The 22,439-nt window shown below is 44.9% G+C and overlaps 2 protein-coding genes across 2 annotated transcripts in view; both read right to left on the bottom strand.

The window, feature by feature from the left end:
• The window catches only part of LOC141271796 (uncharacterized), a 132,555-nt gene that overhangs the window by 87,112 nt on the left and 23,004 nt on the right, over positions 1-22,439 (bottom strand). The gene's annotated exons all lie outside the window — the stretch shown is intronic.
• Positions 7,910-20,927, bottom strand: LOC141271809 (uncharacterized). Its single transcript, XM_073681981.1, has 7 exons — positions 20,830-20,927; positions 19,334-19,461; positions 19,025-19,204; positions 18,818-18,941; positions 18,637-18,734; positions 18,350-18,440; positions 7,910-8,812 (listed from the first exon to the last, which is right to left on the bottom strand). The coding sequence occupies exons 2-7, from the start codon at positions 19,406-19,408 to the stop codon at positions 7,962-7,964; spliced, it is 1,419 nt and encodes a 472-aa protein (XP_073538082.1). The 5' UTR covers positions 19,409-19,461; positions 20,830-20,927; the 3' UTR covers positions 7,910-7,961.

The following is a 22,439-nucleotide window of genomic DNA, read 5'->3' as shown; positions in this document are numbered from 1 at the left end:
TTATTAATTTCACGAAAATCCAGATATGGACGTAAACCGCCGTCCTTTTTTTTAACAAAGAAGAATCCGACTGCCACAGGCGACTTAGAAGGTCTAATGTGACCAGCAGCCAGGCTAGTCTCTATGTACTCCTCCAAGGCCTTTCTTTCAGGGATAGTAAGATTAAACAAGCGACTTTTGGGAAGAGTAGCACCTGGAACAAACTCAATGGCGCAATCATAATCCCTACGAGGAGGTAAAACTTGCGACTCCTCCTCCAAAAATCTTGAATAGGTACTGGTAATTCCCCTTTTTCCACAGCCGCAATGCGACCATTACAACATTTATCATAGCACTTCGGACTCCAAGACTTAATCACATTAGTAGACCAGTCCAACAAAGGATTGTGCATTTTTAACCAAGGCAATCCTAGAACAACTGGAGAGGGCAAATTATCCAAAACAACCAAATCCAAAATTTCTTGGTGAACACCATTGATAGTGAGAGGAAATGCAGCAGTTTTGTGTGTAATACATTTCAAAGGAGTGTTATCAATTGCAACCACAGAAATAGGAGATGACAAAGGCTTGGGTTTCAATTTAATGTTTTCCAAAAACCCTTTATCAATCACATTAAGTCTTGAACCACAATCCACAAATACCTGAAATTCAATCAAATCTCCCTGCAGAGTAGTACACCCAGAAAGGAACACTCCTGCAGAGCGTAAACAAGCTATACGGGCATAACTGACCTTTTTTTTTTCCTTTACTTAAATGACGCTCACAATACTTAATCAAATGATCAGCTTTACCACAATAAAGACACAAACCTTCGACGAATCTCCGATCTCTTTCTTGAGGGCGGAGTGACATCGCCCCAACCTCCATTGGTTCTCCGCTGTCAGAGCAGATTTTCTGGAACCTAGGACCTGAAGTTACAGCAGTTTTTACATCATTGACCCTGGACCTTATTCTCCTGTCCACAAGAACAGCTAACTGCATAGCTTCTTGCAGAGTCTCAGGTGCAGGGAATGCAATCAGCAAATCCTTAACCCTTTCACTCAGACCAGCAAGAAATAAACTTTTCAGTGCCGAATCATTCCACTTAACTTCTGAAGCCCATCTCCTGAAGTGTGTGTGTAAAGGGAAGTGTCCTAGGTTGTACATGTATATATGTATCTGCATGCTAGCCATGTTTGCAGATAAGTATACATGTATATATTGGCCCCCATCTCCTTATGTGTTTCAGTCTGTTTGCTGCTGTTGGGGGCAGGATCAACAAAATGTCCAGCCATGTACTAAAACAGGTTTTGCGAGTATGGTTGGACATGAACAAAGACCTTAGCCAGTGGGCGGGGAATAATACATCATTTCCTGTGCTGGACTTAAAACCCCAGAGCACTCATGTGCTAGTCTCTTTGGACGCTTGGAGAGATGGACATAACACATGGCTGAGTATCTCTCTTCCCTTGTAACTCTTTACTTCCTAGCCCTACAATACCCTGTACTAACCCTCCTAGCTATTCATATCCTTGTATCTATATACAGTATATATAGGGAGAGTTAGTATAGTTGGGTTGGCCGCATGAGTGATTAGGAAACATGGGTGGAAAATAGGTAATTGGGAATTGTATATTGTTATTATTATTGTGTACTGTGTTAGTGGGATAATAGTAGTATATTAACTGTAGACTTTTGTGTAATAAATACCTTTTATTAGCACACGGTTTTGTCTCAGTTGGTGTATAGTATAAGGCACAGATAACGTTAGTGGATATTAATTATTAATAGTCAAGTTTGATGTTAATAGTTAATATCGGACCTCAATAGAGGTGTAGGAGAGTTCCCCATTAATAACTGATATTTTTGGGGAAATCCTCGTCCTTTAACAATGGCGAGTCAGGCCCAACTGTTGATTTAGTTTTCGTGTTTCACGCTGTGAAGACCTGTGTCCGTGAGCTGATCAGGCCGGAGGGATGTGGACAGAGATAGCATTGATACACGGTGAAGTGTTGTGCTATTCTGTGCCCTGATAGTTCGGATGAGGGACGCAGCTCTTCAGCCTGAGTGATACACAGTACAAAATCCACAACAGAAGAACCCAATCTTTTGTTTAATAGTTAATATCGGACATCAATAGAGGTGTAGGAGAGTTCCCCATTAATAACTGATATTTTTGGGGAAATCCTCGTCCTTTAACAGTGTGCAATAAATTTCATCATCTGACCCCTGATTCAAACGTCTAAGTTCTGATTCAGCAGATGAGATTCGATCAGGATCGTCATATAATAGCCCCATAGCAGAAAAAAATTCCTCAACACAACTTAAACACGGATCATTAGGTTGGAGAGAAAAGGCCCACACCTGTGGTTCTTTGCGCAAAAGTGACATAATAAAACCAATGCACTGTGATTCATTCCCAGAGGACCTCGGTCTCAAACGAAAATATAACAAACAAGCATTTTTAAAGGAAAAAAAATCTTGCTGTTTACCATAAAAAATATCAGGCAGTCCTACCTTCGGTTCCACAAAATGCGCTCCAGGACAGCTACTCACGTGTTGCTGAAACTCAGCCACCTTCAGAGACAATCCCTGCAGGCGTTGAGCCAACTCCTGGACGGAAACCATACTGATCCCCGAATTTCTTTCCTTTTAGGTTTTTTTTTGGGTTGGACTTACTGTTATGATCTGCAACATAAACTAAGGAAAGAATGGGAAAAGCTGTCCCTACAGTAGGACTAAGCTGAATCCCTACGATGTAGCGGGCAGCCTGTTCCTTGTGAACAGACCCGCCTTCGTCCTCGGCTAGTCTGAACGGAGACCTATAGAATAAAGGGAGGGGTCCCTAAAAGAACTAAGGACTGGGACAAAAATGGGACACCTCCTAACAGAAGTTTTTGCAGAGCAAAAAGACAAACTGACAAAAAGTACTAGAGGTCCCAGAGGACCAAGCAAACTAGACAGAGATAGGCACCGAAGCACCTGGCTAGAGAGACAGGCAAAAAACACTGAAGTCCAGCAAAGCCAGAAGGGTGGAGCTGGAATATATAGGCAGCTGGTCACGTGACCGCAAAACACAAGATAGCAAAAACTAACAGGAGGGTTCTAACAAATATGGCTTTGAAGAGAGGAAACTTATCCTCTTGTATACACTGAGCCCAGATTTAATTTCTGCTCTTCAGCAGATAACCAACTTTAATTACCAGTTCCCAGCAGAAGGTCACAGCTGAAAAGGTGTCAAATGTACTGTTCTTAGAGTGCTAGCTCTTGTTCTGTTCCCAAGTTACAAATAAGCCATGCTTCAATGTCCAATATGAGGGATCACATGTCCCTTCTAAAGAGATGGCTTATATATTTTACCATTATATCTATGACACCTCCCCCTTTTAGAGATGGCATGGGAGACCGATTTACAGATCATCTCCAAAACCCATCACCGGTCACAACCTCTCTGTACCCCACAATATCCTCTCCTTCTTGGACAAGAAGGTGGACTCCTCAGCGAGGTCCCGCAATGCCTCTAGACTGGCATCTGCGTGTACTGTCGCCTGAAACTTCTGGCTAGAGGTATTCAGAAGCGATGTTGAGACCCAACCTCACTGGAACCCTCTTGGACCTGTTCTGGGTCAGTATCTAGGGATAACACTTTCCCGTCATTCTGACAGACTGTGGGTAACACTTTCGCACCATCCTAACAGGTTGTGGGCACCACTTTCCCATCACCCTGATAGGCTAGGGATAAAACTTTTCCATCATTCTTACAGGCTGTTGGTAACACTTACCCATCACCCTCACACGCTGTGGTAACAGTCTCATCACCTTCCCAGGCTGTACCACTTCCCCATCCTCCCCTAATACCTCAGGAGCAGTGCTAATCATGGGGCAGCTACTACCGACCATGTCACCGCCTGTCGTGACACTGGCCAGCTGCACGTGGTCACCTTCCTCATGGCCCATGTGCATATTGCCCTTAGCACGGATTCTCACTCCTTTGACGGTAACCTCAGCAACATCACTCCGCAGCGGAACATGGCTGAGTTCTCCTGTATAAGGAAACACATCATCATGCACAACATTGACATTCACATTATAAACGTTTTACTTGAAACATCCGATCTGGGAGGGGTGGCCGAAACATATTGAACGACCAACCATCCCAGATCGGTCACCATTAAAACATTTGTGGGGAGGTTCTTAGGCACCCCCACTTCACTCAACCCCTCCCGGCATCCCAGTCTAGGGAAGCCCAGTCGAGCGGCAAAGGTTGGTGAACACCTCCAATCCTGGTGACAGCCAAGGTATTCCCAGGGTAAGGTCTTAAGGGAACACCAATTCAAGGCAGATGAGGGTTTGTTCTGCACCGGTGTCCTTGAGCCCACAGTAACGTGTCGCCCACATAATCGGTTGCAAGTTTTCACAGACCCTCCCAACAGCCCCACCCACAAAAAGAACAACTTCATTAGGCCCCTGGGCATTGGATGTAATGTTTCGCTTCTGCCTCTCTGGGCAGGTGGTACTAATGTGGCCAGTCTGGTTGCAAGTAAGGCACCAGCAGCTATCAGAAGCAGGCCGGGTGCTGGAAGATGAAGCGAAACCCCCCCGATAATCGACTGGCAGGGGTAGTGGTTGCCGGCGTACCCCTTTTCCACCTAGTAATGGCTGAATTCCACACCTCAAGTGTACAGTAGACCTCACAGATATCGGCGATCTGTGCTGCTGTGACAGTCTCCTTTGACTCCCAGTCCATCACAAACAGTCGCACCTCTACAGGGAAAAGATGGAGAAATTAGTCTTTCACCATCAGGACCATCAATTCCGTGAAGGTGGCAATCAATAGTCCCTGGACCCACTGTTTGAAGTTGGTTCTAAGTCTGTTCACCACATCACTGTAGCAGTCGTTAAAGTCCACGTTGGAGGGTCCTGAATCTTTTGCAGTTCACTTCTGGAATCAGCTGATATTTCCTTATCAGAAGATGTTATATGGCCACATAGTCTCCATCTTGTTCTTGAGGGAGAGCAGTGAACACTTCCAGAGCTTTGCCTCATAGCCTTTGGGTTAATTATTGAGTCTACTGGTTATCTGGCAACTGGTACTGTCTGTAGGCCTTTTCAAATGCTCAGAAAAAGCAAGAAAATGCTAGGGATGGGGTTAAGAGGTGTTGACAGTAGTGGACTCACGGCTCAGTGGGGTAGACTGCTGGTGCTCTGTCTCAGCTTATACTCTTGCACTGAGCCTGTTGCTCAGCTCACAGCTTGTGCATTTGCTTGCTTACTGGATCCAATAAGCAAAAAGCAGATATGTTAATGTAGCGCCCCGAGGGTTCGGCCGCTACAGGGGTATTGCACCTCAACCAGAGGTGTGATATTCCACTCCCGGGTGAGGATGGAGTGTGGACCAGGGCTCGGTAAGCTGCATGCATCACACACACCCCATTTCCGGGGGACAGTTCAACGGTGCTCCCATTAGTACAGTAATGAAGGCACGACAGATCCTGTCCCTGGCTGGAGTGGGGAGGGGGGAGGAAAACCCAGTGATGTAGGAGCAGGAGGGGACGGTTTCTGGGCATAGGTGGGAGCCCATTGGTTGCCAGATATCTTATAGCCAACATATTGTAACATATTGTTTATATGCTTTGATAAAGTGTGGTCATTAGACCAAGTGTGGAATATATTGCAATATACTGCAGTGTAATATCATTGATATACTCTGATACTTATAAAGTAGTTCTTTCACATGAACTGTCCTTGATGCATGCTATCCACAAAGTGTTTGCTAGGTGTCAATGCAGTAAGACAATGTTAATTGTTCTATGGTCTATGAAGTTGTGTGTTTCAAAGATTCATTATCCTGATTTGTACACAAGTGACCAGTGTTATATTTGCTTTGACAAATAGTGTTATTGTAACCAAAATACTGATTCAGATAATGTGTGTACACTTACCATTATGTTCCATAAGAAATACACAGATCTATTGTCTAAAACAATGTTTATAGGTAAACTTCTCGAGATTACAGAACCTGGCCAATTCTGTATTATCGACGACTCATACTTAAAAACATTAACCAGTTTTATGCTTCCATTGTCTAAGCCTTATAAAAGTCACTGGAATCATCATGATACAGACAGAAGCCATAAGTTATACCTGCACTGATGTGTAGTGTTGTATGTACCTGCCCATGCAGTGTTGTGAAGACTTCCAGGGGTCTCTCTGTCTTGGTGAAATTGCCCCTCTGATGTTCCAGACGGATGATGTTTAAAAGCTCCTTGGTGACAAAGTGAGCATGTATATATATATTATATATATATATATATATATATATATATATATATATATATATATATATATATATATATATATATATATATATATATATATATATATATATATATATATATATGTGTATATATATACACACAAACACACACACACACACACACACACACACACACATACTTAACCTTTGTATTATAACATATACAAAACTGTATGCAATATCATCATATCATACTATTCCTTTAATTATGTATTTTACCTTTTAAATCAACTATTATAAATATCGCAAAGGGTTGCCTTCTTTAAAGCCGTATCCAAACCTTAGTGTTAAAAACTTGGCATAACACTCATACACAGAGAGGGAGGTATATAAGGTGGGCACCATCTTAGTTCTGGGAGAAGTTCAGTCAGGAGGAGAAGAGAAGAGGAGTTCAGCCAGAGAGGGCTGACAGGGAGCTGTGGCTCAGGCTGGGCCCAGCTCCACAAGGCAGGCCTGGAGTGAAGGCCAGAGCCAGCAGAAAGAACAGGAACAGAAAGGAAAGTAGGAAGGAACAAAACACCAAGAGAGGCCCAGAGACACGAAGGCAGAAGGAACCCTAAGGACCCAGGAGATTGCGGGTGACGGGTTGGCAGAACAGGGTACCGGATCCCAAGTTGGTGGAGGCGACTAATCCTTAACCAAGAACCGGTGGTCGTGACCATTCACTGGTGCGACCCCTCACTACACCTACTAGAAAGGCACACCACGTAGGGTCGGGGAAGTGGGCACCCAGCCCTCCCAGGAGGAGATCCGAGGCAGCTGGACAGAAGTAGTATCACTGGTGGGGCACGGCTGACGAAGGGACAGAAGGGAGTCCTGTGCCACACTCTGGAATCACCTGGGGGTTGGTCGAGCCCCCAGCCTGGTGAACGCAGCATGGCTCGGGCGGTCCTACCTGCGCACAAGTGACCTGGGTGAGAACTGTGAGTAAAGAACCTGAACTGCAACACCTTGTCTCTGTGCTTTCTCACCGCATACAGCACTACTAGTGCTGGGACGCCCGTGCACCATCACCCCCACCATCTACTACACTGCCCTGGGGCTGCACTCTTCCCGTGGAGAGTTACACTACCTCAGCTGCATACACCATCAGCCCCAGCGGTCTGCCTTTCAGCGGCGGTTCGCACTGACCGCAATCCACGGGTGGCGAAGTCGGACATTAACCCATAAAAACCCTATAAAAGACTGCCACTGGTTTGACCGCCCTGGGCCACGGGACCGGGTCGCCGCCACGGAGACTACAACCCCCAGAGACCCGGCTCCGGGTTACCCACGCACGAGCACACTCGGCCCAGGGGGCGCGTCAGCACATATGAAAGAAAAACAGATGGCTAATTAACGGATCCGTTTTCCATAGACTTCAATGTTAAAAAAAAAAAAAAAAAAAAGGATGCAGGAGAGATCAGTTATTTAAAAACGGACTAAAAAGTCTGCATCACTTTTTTCCAACGGATTGCTGCTGGATCTGTTATAATGGATCACTACTGGACATGTGAACATAGCCTTAGACTGCTAGCTCTTATTCCTTTCCCAAGTTATACTTAAGCCATGCTTCAATACTCAGTATGAAGGCGACACGTCCTTTCTGAAAAGATAGCTTTATAGATTTTAACATTACATTTATGACAGACAATAAAATGATTTTACAGCAATTCATTTTTCACATTCTAGGTATGATAATGGCTTCTCCCAGTATGAGTTCCCTGATGTCTAACAAGATTTGATTTACACAAAAAACATTTCCCACATTCTGAACATAAAAAAGGCTTCTCCCCTGTGTGAATTCTTTGGTGTGTAAGAAGATTTGATTTTTGTACAAAATATTTCCCACAATCTGAACATGAATATGGTTTCTCCCCTGTGTGAGTTCTCTGATGTGCAACAAGAACCGATTTCTGTACAAAACATTTTCCACATTCTGAACATAAAAAAGGCTTTTCCCCTGTGTGAGTTCTCTGATGTCTAACAAGGTGTGATTTCTCTACAAAATATTTTCCACATTCTGAACATGAATAAGGCTTCTCCCCTGTGTGAGTTTTCTGATGTGTAACAAGAACTGATTTCCACGCAAAACATTTCCCACATTCTGAACATGAATATGGCTTCTCCCCAGTGTGAATTCTCTCATGCCTAACAAGTTCTGATTTCCGGTTAAAATATTTTCCACACTTGGAACAATAAAATGTCTTCTCCTCTGTGTGAAATTTTTTATGTTTAACAAACGATGTCTCGAGGGGAAAACTATGTCCATATTCTGAGTGTGAAATTGGCTTCTTTCTTTTAAGAGCAGTTTGCTTCTTAATGCTTCTTTTGTGACTTTTATTTTTCTTACTATTCTGTAATGAATCAGAAGATAGGACCTGTTTCAAAGGATCAGATGATAGATCTTGGCTGTGAAAGGATGATGGTATATGTGGAGTAAGGACATTCACTTCAATTATATCCTGTGTGATCTCAAGGTCATCTGATTTAAAAATGGAAGATGTCACTTGTCCCTCTGATCTCCTGGTACAGTGATCTGCCAAAAAGAAAACCAATTATTTTTTAATAAAATATCCCTGAAATGTATATTCCTGAACATTTCTACATAGTATGTCCATAGAAATACAAAATTAAGTAGCAAAATTGAATTTTTCACTAAGATAACGACAGATCAAAGTCAAATAGAAAACTTCATGGTATGAACCAGTGGAGCAGTTTGTTCATTCTGCCTCCCAAATATTGGAATAGAAAGCCTTCAAGAAATGTTATGTAGGTGTCAGGGAAAACACTTGGTCAGACCTTGCAGCCCTCTGGCGCCCCCTTATCCTGCTGGTCAAACACGGTATTGACCGAGGATAAGCAAGGGCGCAGCTGTTCTAATTTATGTAGACTATTGTGGCACGTGATGTGACAGGACGCATATATACCACCAGTTCCTTTCAGGAACGTATATATACCTCCGTCCAGCCACCCTCAAACCACAATATCACATAAATACTGGTATACTGCCACCACCGATCGCTTAACAGGTGGATCGGGTACCCGTTAGGTAACGTGAATTAGCGGGTGAGGAACGTTTTTGCTCGACATAGCACAAGAAGAACGAAGCTGGTAAATAATAATGATTTACTCCCGAAAGTGGGCAGTGTTTACAAAAGATATACAAGATATTATAAAAGAGACAATTTACATATATGCATAAAACAGTTATTAAAATAAAAGGGATAAGTAATAGCAAAACCTGCGCCACGAGGTGATGGTCTCAGATTCTGTGGGGGGGCAGCTCCCCAGAAATTAGAGGTGATTCTTCCACGCAGCAAGGTGTGCATGCGTCTGACGTCCCTGGCAAGAATGACTTAAAATGGCCGCTCTGGTTTTTAGTAAGGGGCCAAAACATTGGGAGACACCCCTGTTATTTACCTCACACGGGGGCTCGGTTCTGTGAACCCACCCAGCTGCATAAGACATAGAAATCCTTCAGATTTCATATCTTGATGTGGGGGGGGGTCCCACATCCAAGATGGAGACATCATGTTTGCCGTCACCAATATTCATGAAGATGGATATCAAATATGATATCTCTATGACGCTCAGAATCCATTTCCCAGGCTCCCGGTGGTCTTCAAGCCACGAAAACCACACCATCACAATTGGAAAAAGGTGGACATCTCAAAAATGTGGTCCCTGTGTTTGTGACCGTCATGTGCATTATTAAAATCGACATTAAACGTTTGTACAGATAGACAATAGGATTTTTGGAGGGAATTTCCAGTTTACCAGAAGGCTTGCTCTGGGCTGAGGCTTTATGGCGCTCATAAAAATTCCTGGTTTGGGGGGGGGGGGGGGGGGAAGTACGAGTGAGTACTATGTAGCTTCTTCCAAATGAGCGGGGGGGGGGGGGTGGATATTTTAGACATCTCTCATTTTTTTAAACTAGGACAAAAATACATTTTGCCTGACAGTAGGCAAGACGGATACCAATAAAAAACAAAACGTCTTCCCCCAAATAACAAGCACCCAATCAGGTCCATCATCTGTTAATGGAAAATCAGAAGTTTCCACATTGTTAGAGGCTCAAATGCGCCATAGAACAATCCAGCAAATTCCGCTCTCCCAAAGTCAAATCTCCCCCTCATTTCTGAGTCTTGCAGTGTGCCCAAACCACATTTAAAATTCATATATTTGGCATTGCTGTAGTGAGAAGAACCCACTTACAAATTTATGGAGTGTGTCTCATAGTGCCCAGATTGTGCTGTATGTGTTGGGTAATAAAATGGCACATTTGCAATTTTCACTCTACAACATCCACTGCATACTATTTTCCGTAAAGTGCATGTGGAGTGACAATATTCACTACTCCTATAGATTAACTCACTGTGGGATAGAATTTCCAAAATGGAGTCACTTTATGGAGTTTTCTACTGCTATGGTTTTCTGCCAGTCACATTAGGGCATCTGCAAATGGTGTCTCCCATCTCCTGTGGGATCTGCTCCTGCAACATCTGCTTCAGTCAACAGGAACCGCCTTATTAATTCTGCAGACGGTGATGGTGCAACCGTCAAAAGCAGAAGCTGTGGGGGGCACAAGCTATGTGATCCCAAAGATTAGTGGCGTAGTACCATCCAGTCTGGCAGTATGGATATGTATAAAGCCCAGCTGGAGTATAGTATTTTGCGATTTATAAGACACACCCCAAATTTTAGGGAGCAAAATAGGAAAGAATTTTTTTTTTTTTATAAACCTATGCGTGTTATCAGTTTACCTGGGTGCCTGAATAGTTGATGGAGCGGGGTCCCAGGTGGCAGCGTTGACACATAACTCGGTGTTCGGAGGCAGGAGTTCTAATGCGGCGGGCACACCAGGAAAATGGCCGCCAGAGGCAGCGCATGCTCAACTGAGATCTCGGGGGCTGAGATCTGAATCTGAGCATGCGACGCCTCCAGCAGCCATTTTCCCGGAGTCCATTGCATAGAAGAGTATGGAAGGTGCGGGGCTCCGGTTTTTACAAACTGTAGACGGAGCCCTCATACCACCGAAAACCTCCTACTACAAGCATGAGGCCTGCAGCCATCTCCCGACTCCTGCCTCTGTCGGAAGGCAGAAGCTTCCGGCAGCAGCGACCCTGGGACCCCGCACCACCAACGCCGTTAAGCTCCACTACAGTTCGGATTATAACGTGCACCCCCATTTTGCCCCCAAATTAGGAGAGAAGAAAAGTGCGTTTTATAATCCGAAAAATACGGTAATCAGCTCCCTGCTTCAGCCAATTGGAAAGCACCACATCCTACTAAAGCTCAAGCATATTGCCGGACACAGCGAGATACAGCCTTGTTCTCCTCTGATTCAGTCTTCTGTGCTCAACTGCCGGCTTGTGCATTTCTTTCCTGTTGTGACCCCGACCTGTTTACTGACTTCTAATTTTGCATTTTCTCTGCCCTTGTGGTTCTGTCCCGGCTATCTCCTTGCAATCTTCCACCACCAAGCAGTAGTTAACTCCGTGGCCTCAGCTTAAGGGTACCTGTGTAAGTCCAGATCTATGCAATCCCTGGGATATGAAAATCGAAACTAGAAAGAGCCAAGCCTGTTCATGGTAGCAATTTTTTGAGCTGCCAGATGACCACGAACAGTGCCCCCGTTAGATTGTGCCGGCAAACTATTCCAGCAAAATCTGTGTTGCAATAGCTAAACGGCGCTTCTAACATTTTGAACCCTGTCATGTGTCCAGACAGCAGTGTACAACCGTATATAAGGTATTGTCAGATTCAAGAGAAGTTGGAAAATACTTGGCAAGATCTATTTGTTTCCTATTATCCTTTATGAAAAAATTTGGTCCACATCAACATTTTAGTGAAAAAATAATAATTTTTGCACTCCATTTTGCGTTAATTCCTTAATGTGGTTTTTGATACTATGTAGAGTGCAATTTTCTAAAATCTAAGCCCTTCAATGTAATTTCAAAGTGATTTGTTACCCCAAAAAATTAATTTTGTAAATTTCATTCTACATAAAAACTTTTTGCTAAACTTGTAGGCCTTCTATCATCCTAAAAAAATAAAAGGATGTTGAAAAAATAAAATGCGATGTTGGAAAAATGCTGCTGGCCTAAAGAAGAAATACAGTAAATGTTATTTACTAACTATTTTGTCTGATATAATTATCTATTTTAAGAGAATTAAAAATGTAACGTTTGAAAAGTACAAATCTTTCTAAATAATTTGCCAATTTTCAGATATTTTCAAAAATACAGTCATGGCCAAAAGTGTTGAAATTGTTCCCGAAAATTAAGTATTTCTCCCAGAAAATTATTGCAATTACTCACGTTTTCTTATACACTTTTATTTCCTTTGTGTGTATTGGAACACAAAAAAAAAAAAAAAAGAGAAAAAAAAAGGCAAAATGGACATCATTTCACACAAAACCCCAAAGATGGGTAGGACAAAATTGTTGGCACCTTTCTAAAATCGTAGGTAAACACAGGGCCAGTGTCAGCACCTGGGCAAGTGCTGGGCCCTGAAAATACGAGGGGCCCACTCGCGGTCGGGCACCCCGCAGGGCTATGGGGAGGAGAGCGGTGCCAGCGCCCGCCCCCACCCCGCGCTTGCTCAGGGCCCCGGCCGCTGGATACTCACCTCTCCCCGTGTCTCCGCAGATTTGCTGTCTTCCTGCTGTGCGCTCCCGGTGACGTCTCAGGTCAGAGGGTGCGGTGACGTCTTTCCACCGCGCCCTCACCTGAGCCATCACAGGCAGCGCAGAGCGGGAAGACACCGGTGGCGCTGGAGTCTGGACCTGAGCAGCGGCAGCAGGTGAGGAGGAGTGAGGTGAGTATTTGATATTTTTTTTAATGTATGGAGGCATGGGGCATTATATTGGGGAGGGGTGACATCCTGCATGGGGCATTATATGGGGAGGGGTGACATCCTGCATGGGGCATTATATGGGGGGGGGGGGGACATCCTGCATGGGGTATTATATGGGGGGGGTGATATTCTGTATGGGGCATTATAAAGAGGGGGGATGCATCCTGCATGGGGCATTATATAGGGGGGGATGACATCCTGCATGGGTTTTTTAAAGAGAGGGGATGATATCCTGCATGGGGCGTTATATGGGGGGGGGGGGGGGAGGGACATCTTGCATGGGGCATTATATGGGGGAAGAAGTGATATCCTGCATGGGGCATTATATGGGGGGAGGTGACATCCTGCATGGGGCATTAAAAGGGGGGGGGGGGGGACGTCCTGCATGGGCATTAAAAGAAGGGGGGACAGCCTGCATGGGGCATTAAAAGGGGGAACAGTGTCCTGTACGGAGCATTAAATGTGTTATGATCTGCAACAAGTACTAAGGAAAGAAAAGGGAAAGCTATCCCTACAGTAAGACTAAGCTGAATCCCTATGATGTAGCGGGCTGCCTGTTCCTAGCTAACAGACCTGCCTTAGTCCTCGGCTAGTCTGAACAAAGACCTATAGCATAAAGGAAGCAGTCCCTAAAAGAACTAAGGACAGGAACAAAAATGGGACACCTCCTGAACAGAGAAGATTGTTGTAGAACACAGAAGATAAACTGACAAAAGGTATTAGAGGTCCCAGAAGGACCAAGCGAACTGACAGAGATAGCCACAGAAGCACCTGGCTAGCAAAACAGTCAAACACTGAAGTCCAGCAAAGCCAAAAGGGCGGAGCTGGAGTATAAAGGCAGATGGTCATGTGACCGCAAAACACAAGATGGAAAAACAAACAGGAGGGTTCTAACAATATGGGGGCCAGTATTCTGTATAGAGCGTTATATGGGGGTCAGCATTCCGTATGGAGCATTATATGGGGGCCAGTATTCTGTATGGAGCATTTTATGGGGGCCAGTCTACTGTGTGGAGCGATTCGCCTGTTTCTGAGCTATTGTGGAATTTATAATAGATATATCTCATGTAATGTAAGAAGTGAAATCTTTGCATTGTACTATATAAATATTTCTCTGCGGTATCTGTGCATCATGAATCGTGGTATATGTTAAAGGGGCCCACTGAGACTCTTTCGCCCGGGGCCCAGAAAAACCTTGAGCCGGCCCTGGGTAAACATCTTTGTTTCAAGCATGTGATGCTCGTTCAAACTACCCCGTGGCAAATAACAGGTGTGGGCAATATGAAAATCACACCTGAAACCCATTGTGTGTCTGTGTGTGCCACACTAAGCAGGGAGAACAGAAAGAGGAGAACTGTCTGAGGACTTGAGAACAAAAAATTGTTGAACAATATCAACAATCTCAAGGTAACAAATCCATCTCCAGAGATCTGGTTGATCCTTTGTCCACGATGTACAACAAAATCAAGAAGTTTAAAACCCATGGCACTATAGCTTATCTCCCTAGCCGTGGACGGCAGAGAAAAATTGATGAAGGATTGCAATGAAAGATAGTCCAGTTGGTGGATAAGCAGCCCCAATCAAGTTCCAAAGAAATTCAAGCTGTCCTGCAGGCTCAGGGTGCATCAGTGTCAGCGAGAACTATCCGTCGACATTTAAATGAAATTAAACTACGGCAGGAGACCCAGGAGGATCCCACTGCTGACACAGAGACAATAAAAAAACAGACTGCAGTTTGCCAAAATGGGTGTAAGCCAAAATCCTTCTGGGAAAGTGTCTCGTGGATAGATGACACTAAGATAGAGTTTTTGGTAAAGCACATCATTCTACTGGTTACCGAAAATGGAATGAGAATAGAATACAGTACCTAAAGTCAAATACGGTAGAGGTTCAAAGACGTTTTGGGGTTGTTTTGCTGCCTCTGGCACTGGGTGCCTTGACTGTGTGGAAGGCATCATGAAATCTGAAGATTACCAAAGGATTTTGGGTCGCAATATAGTGCCCAGTGTCAGAAAGCTGGGTTTGCATCCTAGGTCATGGGTCTTCCTGCACGACAATGGCCTCAAACATACTTCAAGCACCCAGAAATGGATGGAAACAAAGCGCTGGAGAGTTGTGAAGTGGCCAGCAATGAGTCCGGATCTAAATCCCATTGTACACCTGTGGAGAGATCTTAAAATTGCTGTTGGGAGAAAGCACCCTTCAAATATAAGAGACCTAGAGCAGTTTGCAAAAGAAGAGTGGTCCAAAATTCCAGTTGAGAGGTGTAAGAAATTTGTTCATGGTTATAAGAAGCAATTTATTGCAATTATTTATTCCAAAGGGTGTGCAACCAAATACTAAGTTGAGGGTACCAGCAATTTTGTCCGGCCCATTTTTGGGGTTGTGCATAATTGCAAACATTTTCTGGAAGAAATACTTCATTTTCTGCAACAATGTCAAGGGTGTCAACACTTTTGGCCATGACTGTAAATGCAAAATATATCAACCTAAAATTACAAGAAACAAAGTACAATGTGTCAGAGAAAAAATATTTCGCAAATCACTGGAATCAGAAGAAGAGTCCAAAGTTATCACCACATAAAATGACACATGTCAAATTTGAAAAATGGGGCCTGGTTTGGAACAAAAAACTGGCTGTGGGAAGTGGTTAAATCAGAGTATTTTGGGCACTAACTACTGAATTCAAAACTGAGACTATTGACAATAACACATCTACTGAAATGATCAAACTATGCAGTCTTCATCAGTAAAAAATGTACTAACTAGTGGTGAAACTTCTCTTTGGAGGTAGGAGTATGTGGTTCGGTGGCTCTTGGAAATCTAAATTATCTTAGGGGTCAATAATTTCTGACAGATTAGTTTCTTGAAGCAATATTAGACATTTAAAGAGAACTTATTAAAATGGTGCAAAGGTGAGGTTTCTTAAATTTAGATATTGGGCATTTAGCAGAGACAATGGAGACCTTTTGTAAGGACTACCAGGACTACAGGCCAAGTGAGATAGGCCAATAAGTGAGGCAGACCAATCCCACCACAATCAAACATATCATACAGAATGAACCAGTAAAAAAAAGACATAGAGCAGAATAAAAAAAACAAAAAAAACTTGTTACATCCCCAATAAGAACATATGATCAGGGGGAGAACTACAACGCTAAAATGGAGCTGCAATCATTTATGGTGGACCATTGGAGCTACTATGAGTTCTGACTAGAAAAGTTGATAAAGTATTAGTGCTCCCATCACAGGAGAGATTGTGCAGTAATCTGAATTCCTTAGGATCGAAAACACAATGTAATTTATAACGTAGATTAATCTTTATTAGATACATTAGCATAATAAATAGTTAAGTCACAGCACAGACAAACAGAGGTACATAGGATCAGGAAAGTCCAGCACCATATAGCTTACAGCCCCACACCCACAACGTTAATTTATAAACAGTGGGGTGGGGAAGCCCACGTAAAATGAGTAAATAAATGCGCTTCCCCGCCACGGGTCACCTTTTCCAGCACCTTTAGCTATCTTTCCATTTCCCGGTAAGGTTTTTTGTTCATGCATTGACTACGGGCATACCTTAATATTGTGACTGATAGGAGTCCTATAAATGTATACTGTAATTTGCCCCTAGCCACGGCCCATTTATTTACTCACTTTACCTGGGCTTCCCCACCCCACTGTTTACAAATTAACGTTGTGGGTGTGGGGCTGTAAGCTATATGGTGCAGTACTTTCCTGATCCTATGTACCTCTATTTGTCTGTGCTGTGACTTAACTATTTATTATGCTAATGTATCTAATAAAGATTGTTTTCTACCATGTTGCTCCTTGGTCTCTCCCTTTTCCCATATGAGAACATTCAGCAGCACAGAAGGGAGAGAAGGTAGGTTCAACCATTAAGATATCAGGACTCTAGGAAGCCAACAGCATCATTACCCTCTGCTTTCTCTAAGAGGCCCATCATAATATTCTTCTTCAAGTGACTTTCTAACTTGTCAGCACATTCTACGTTCGCTGTCATTTGGCTTTGTAGTTTACAGATCTGGGCAGACAAGGGTCAGCATTTTCTAAGTTCATGGAGTAGGTGCATCCAGGGCCGGCTCCAGGTTTTTCTGGGCCCCAGGCGAAAGAGTCTCAGTGGGCCCTTTTAAAACATACATGATTCATGATGCACCGATACGGCGGAGAAATATATATATAGTACACAGGGCCCAGCCTGCCACCTCATCCTTCACATTTGCAGACATGCGCACACACACACGGTACGCAGACATGCGCACGCATACATGGTACACAGATATGTACACATACAGACATACACACATTTTTACACAAATTCTTAAAAACATATATAAAACAGACAAATATATATACACAGTCATACACACTGACATTCACATACATGCACTCACACAGACCCATTACAAATATTTTTAATATGGGGATTGGGGAAGCCTCACTCACCTGTCCCCGGTCCAGTGTCCTGTCCAGCAGCTCCTCAGGTATGGGGCAGTGCAGGGCCCCCGTCGTGTCACAGACATCATGGCCCTGGACCATCAGAGGGGCCCACTTGCGGTTGGGTCCGGGCCGCTCCCCCCCATCTGTGCAGGACCTCCGACGGTGTTTGATTGTCGGCACTTCCCCAGCCATGGCCGTGCTCTGTGCGGCTGTGTCTGCTAGTAATGACGCGGCAGGGGCGACACACAAACACAATTATAGGTGCAGTGCCGTCGACCCTGCCGTGTCATTACTAGCAGACACAGCCGCACAGCGCGCGGCCATGTCTGGGGGAGTGCCGGCAATCAAGCAGCGCCTGCGTCACTGAACAGGTGCCGAGGAAGCAGCCAGGGCCATGACAGTGAGTGGGCGGTGGGCCCCGACAGTGAGTGGGTGGTGGGCCCCGACAGTGAGTGGGCGGTGGGCCCCGACAGTGAGTGGGCCCCTCTGATTTTTCAGGGCCCCGGCACTTGCCCGGGTACGCCGGGTGCTGACGCCGGCCCTGGTTGCATCCTCCAGGTTGTAAGCTTTATAGAAGAAGGGTGTTCAATGTCCAATGAAATGTGAACAATTTCAGGTGGAGGACAATATTGTGGTCTAGCGGCAAAATGGTGATCTCATGATTGGGATACAGCTGGACTATATTACCGATAAAACAGCCACAGATGGCAACTGAGAAGAATCTGTGACATCTCTGCATTTAGTGGTTACTCACCTGGGTAGTCATCTGTAAGAATCTCCTCTTTAAACAGCTCATCACTCCTCACATATGTCTCTGTAGTATTAATATGGGTCAGATCTTTAACCTGAAACAAATATTGTAAAAGTCAGATAGATGGAGAAATCACATGTATGATCAACTCTAATCCTGCCATCTCCACCGTTCTTATTACACAAGTATAAAACATATAATACTGGTGGATAAAACAAAACTGAGCACAAGACCTTCACAGCCGTCTACACATCATAGGGGAGATCTCATGACACCTTCTCTCCATCTACCTGATGATCCTGAGGAACATTGGGATCTTCTTGTTTACAGTCCTGTGGAAGAAGAGGACGGGGACATCTCTCTGGTGTTGTCCTCTTACTGGATAGAACTGGAGGAAACACATACAGAGACTGAATTCATTCTTTACATACAAATAATTATAGGCCGTGTGTATTTAGTCCTGTCTATTACCTGGTGATGTGAGGGGCTGGGGAACCTCCATCATGATGTCCTTGTACAAATCTTTGTGTCCTTCTAAATACTCCCACTCCTCCATGGAGAAATAGACAGCGACATCCTGACACCTTATAGGAACCTAACACATACAATGAAATCATCATACCCCTGATCCCTTCATAGCGTTACTGTATAATGTCCCCGCATTCCCAGCAGTGTCACCTCTCCAGTCAGCAGCTCAATCATCTTGTAGGTGAGTTCTAGGATCTTCTGCTCATTGATGTCCTCATGTATCAGGGGGTGAGGTGGAGGCCCCGTGATTGGGCTCAGGGGTCTTCCCCATCCCTCAGACACAGGGGCCTGACAGCGTTCACTAGAGGTCTTCTTCACTACTGTGTAATCCTGGTTATGGAGAGACACATGAATAAATCTCACTACAGACATTTTCAGAGTCTTCACCTCTCCAGTTCTGTCCATCTGTTATTCCCATACATAAGAATGATGTAATGTGACGTCATCAGAATCTCTCACCTCTCCAGTAAGCCGGAAGAGGATCTCTAGGGTGAGGTGTAACATCCTCTCCGCCATCTTGTCCCTGTCCATCATGGCCGGATTAATTAGGAAAATTCTATTATATAGAAGATCTCCACTGAGAGGATCTGAATAGGGAGAAGATGAGCCAATGTAACATCATAAATAATCCTGTGTAACAGGGGTGGGCAATTAATTTTCCCAAGGGGCCACATCAAAGACTGAGACTGTTGTGGAGGTCCGATGGAACCAAATGAATTTAATTCTGCTACTTTATATTGTTTTGTATCAATCACTTAATCTTGAGCAGAATTATGTCTGATGAATCGCTGCTACTGTTAATACATGTAAAGTGTTCTGTGCTGTAGCAGCTAAAAAAAAATATATAAATTTCTGCTTTTGTAAAGTTTATATAAAGCACTAAATTATTCTTCTCCTGTTATTCAACCTCTGTATCTTAATCAACAGCTTACAACACAATATGATGTCCCCCAAAGCCCAAACAATATGATAGTTTGTCCACACAAAGCCCCCACACAGTAACTCTCCCCTACACAGTATGATGTCCCCACAGATCCCCCTCACACTGGTTGTCTCCACACAGTACGATGTCCCTCACATAGTATCTCACCACAGAATCCCTACCCCCACATATTATGATGTTCTCACACAGCCCCCTTAGATTTTATAATGACCTCAGAAAGCCCCTTATGCAGAATGATGTCCCTGCACATGCTCCTTAGGGAACAGCATGATGTCCCTAAACATGTTGATGAGAGACATAGGATCAAATACTTAATTAACCTCAAGACATAGGAGATTGAGAGAAAAGACCCATAAAGTGTATTATTTTACCTTACATTAGCTTATTTAAATGGCTGTCATTTCCTGTTTCATCACACCATGCTCTGGTATGCAAGATAGCGACTGGACCTATGACTACATCCTGCTGTACATGTGGCAAAGGTGGAGACTTTATTGGTGTTTGGGAGGAAGCTGAATTCTATAGAAGGACTAACCAATCACAGAGCGACACGTCGCTTGGAGACACCCGATCGAGACCACGCCACCTGATGACCTCATTGACCAACCCTGATGACTTCATGGACTTGCCCATTGCCCAATCCATTAACCAATGAATACATCTGGTTACTCACATTCTAGGGCTAACTGAGCCCATTTACAGAGTTTAAATAAGTCTATGTTCGGGTTGAATAAAGGGACTTGAAGCTGTTCCATAGCTGATCAAGGAGAGCTTACATCCGACTGTGTGTGTCTGATGTTATTCTTTCTTGCATGCACTTGATCATACGCATTAAGCCAGGAGCAGGTAACTAGTGAACATATCAAAAAGTGTTCACCCTAACAAACATGCCCTGTAGTACACAGCCTAATGTCCCCACCCATGTCCCTTAGGATGCAACATGATGTCTCTGAAATTTCACACAATGTACTGCACATTAGAAAAAAGAAAAAAAAACAGCTACTCACCTCACCTTGCTCCCCGCTGCTCCAGTCAGCACTGTGTACTGAGGCACAGCTCACACGATGTAATGACGGAATCGAGCCTGCCGTGTTCTCAGACGCATAGTCATGTTTTGTTTTTTGTCATTTTCCCCTTAGGCTTCACTATATTACACGAAAAACACCAGAAAATAAGAGGTGTTCAAATGTTACAAAATAAAATAGGCACCAACAACACTTGTAAAACACCATGGAAGAAGTGGGAGACACATGGGGCACCGTATATGCCAAATATTTGTTTAAAAACGAAAACTAACTTTTTTGCAGCACATCATACATGTACAGAGCAGGGATGTTACAGGTGCGGCTGTAATGCTAATGCTGACAGTTTACTTGTCAAAGGCAAACATGGCATCTAATAAGGTAGACAGAGTTATAGGGGTCCCTTGTACCGCTCATATCCCCTCCTCATCTGCTCAATTGTGGTGGGCTGCTGGATAGCTGTGGTGCCCGGATGCCCAATAATGTTATTATTTATTATTATAGCGCCATTTGTTCCATTGCGCTTCACATGTGAATAATGGTCTATTTGTCTGTAATGTACAAAAGTCCATTAGGCCGTTAGCTAGAGGCAGCGATGGGGGGTACTATATTGTGGGGGGCATCTTGTGGTATCATATTGTGTGGGGGAGGGTGGCTGCACTGTACTATGGGAGGAATACGGATTTCCATATTTCCCGTCTCCCATGGATGGGGGGTATGTATCTATCAGAGGAAAAGGAGCAACACGTCAGGAGTCATAGAAAGTAGCAACAGGAAAACACCGAAATACTCTCAGCACTGAGGAGGTTAATGCCCCCTGCGCCCAGTAATGGGGTCTCTCCACATACCTCCACCTGCAGAGCCGCCACCACATATATGGCTGTTCTGTGCGCACAGGACCTGTGATGAGGTCACAGGAGGGGAGGAGTCAGGGGTCACATGATCAGGGGCCTCAGTGGATGCAGGACTCTGCTGTGCTGGTTGTCATGGTGCTGGATGAGCTGAAGTTTATGTGTGGGGTCATGAGGGGTTTACAGTGTGGATGTAGCGGAGCCGCGTGTGTACGAGGTGTACGGAGCAGAGCCGCGCGTGTACGAGGTGTACGGAGCGGAGCCGCGTGTGTACGTGGTGTACGGAGCGGAGCCGTGTGTGTACGAGGTGTACGGAGCGGAGCCGCGCGTGTACGAGGCGTACGGAGCGGAGCCGCGCGTGTACGAGGCGTACGGAGCGGAGCCGCGCGTGTACGAGGCGTACGGAGCGGAGCCGCGCGTGTACGAGGCGTACGGAGCGGAGCCGCGCGTGTACGAGGCGTACGGAGCGGAGCCGCGCGTGTACGAGGCGTACGGAGCGGAGCCGCGCGTGTACGAGGCGTACGGAGCGGAGCCGCGCGTGTACGAGGCGTACGGAGCGGAGCCGCTCGTGTACGAGGCGTACGGAGCGGAGCCGCGCGTGTACGAGGCGTACGGAGCGGAGCCGCGCGTGTACGAGGCGTACGGAGCGGAGCCGCGCGTGTACGAGGCGTACGGAGCGGAGCCGCGCGTGTACGAGGCGTACGGAGCGGAGCCGCGCGTGTACGAGGCGTACGGAGCGGAGCCGCGCG

The sequence above is a fragment of the Phyllobates terribilis genome, unplaced genomic scaffold (genome assembly GCF_046119375.1).
Source record: "Phyllobates terribilis strain yellow unplaced genomic scaffold, ASM4611937v1 Scaffold_5__5_contigs__length_657084704, whole genome shotgun sequence".
Lineage (NCBI taxonomy): Eukaryota > Metazoa > Chordata > Amphibia > Anura > Dendrobatidae > Phyllobates > Phyllobates terribilis.
The sequence above is the reverse complement of the archived record's forward strand: the minus strand, read 5'-3'. Positions and strand labels throughout refer to the sequence as shown.

Bases quoted from the DNA above. Each gene is read 5' to 3' on its own strand.
- LOC141271809 (XM_073681981.1), bottom strand. From the start codon at position 19,408: ATGATGGACAGGGACAAGATGGCGGAGAGGATGTTACACCTCACCCTA. The intron at 19,205-19,333 runs GTGAGAGATTCT...CTCCATAACCAG, and splicing joins TCTTCCGGCTTACTGGAGAG to GATTACACAGTAGTGAAGAA. The intron at 18,735-18,817 runs GTAATAGACAGG...TGTTTCCTCCAG, and splicing joins CCAGCCCCTCACATCACCAG to TTCTATCCAGTAAGAGGACA.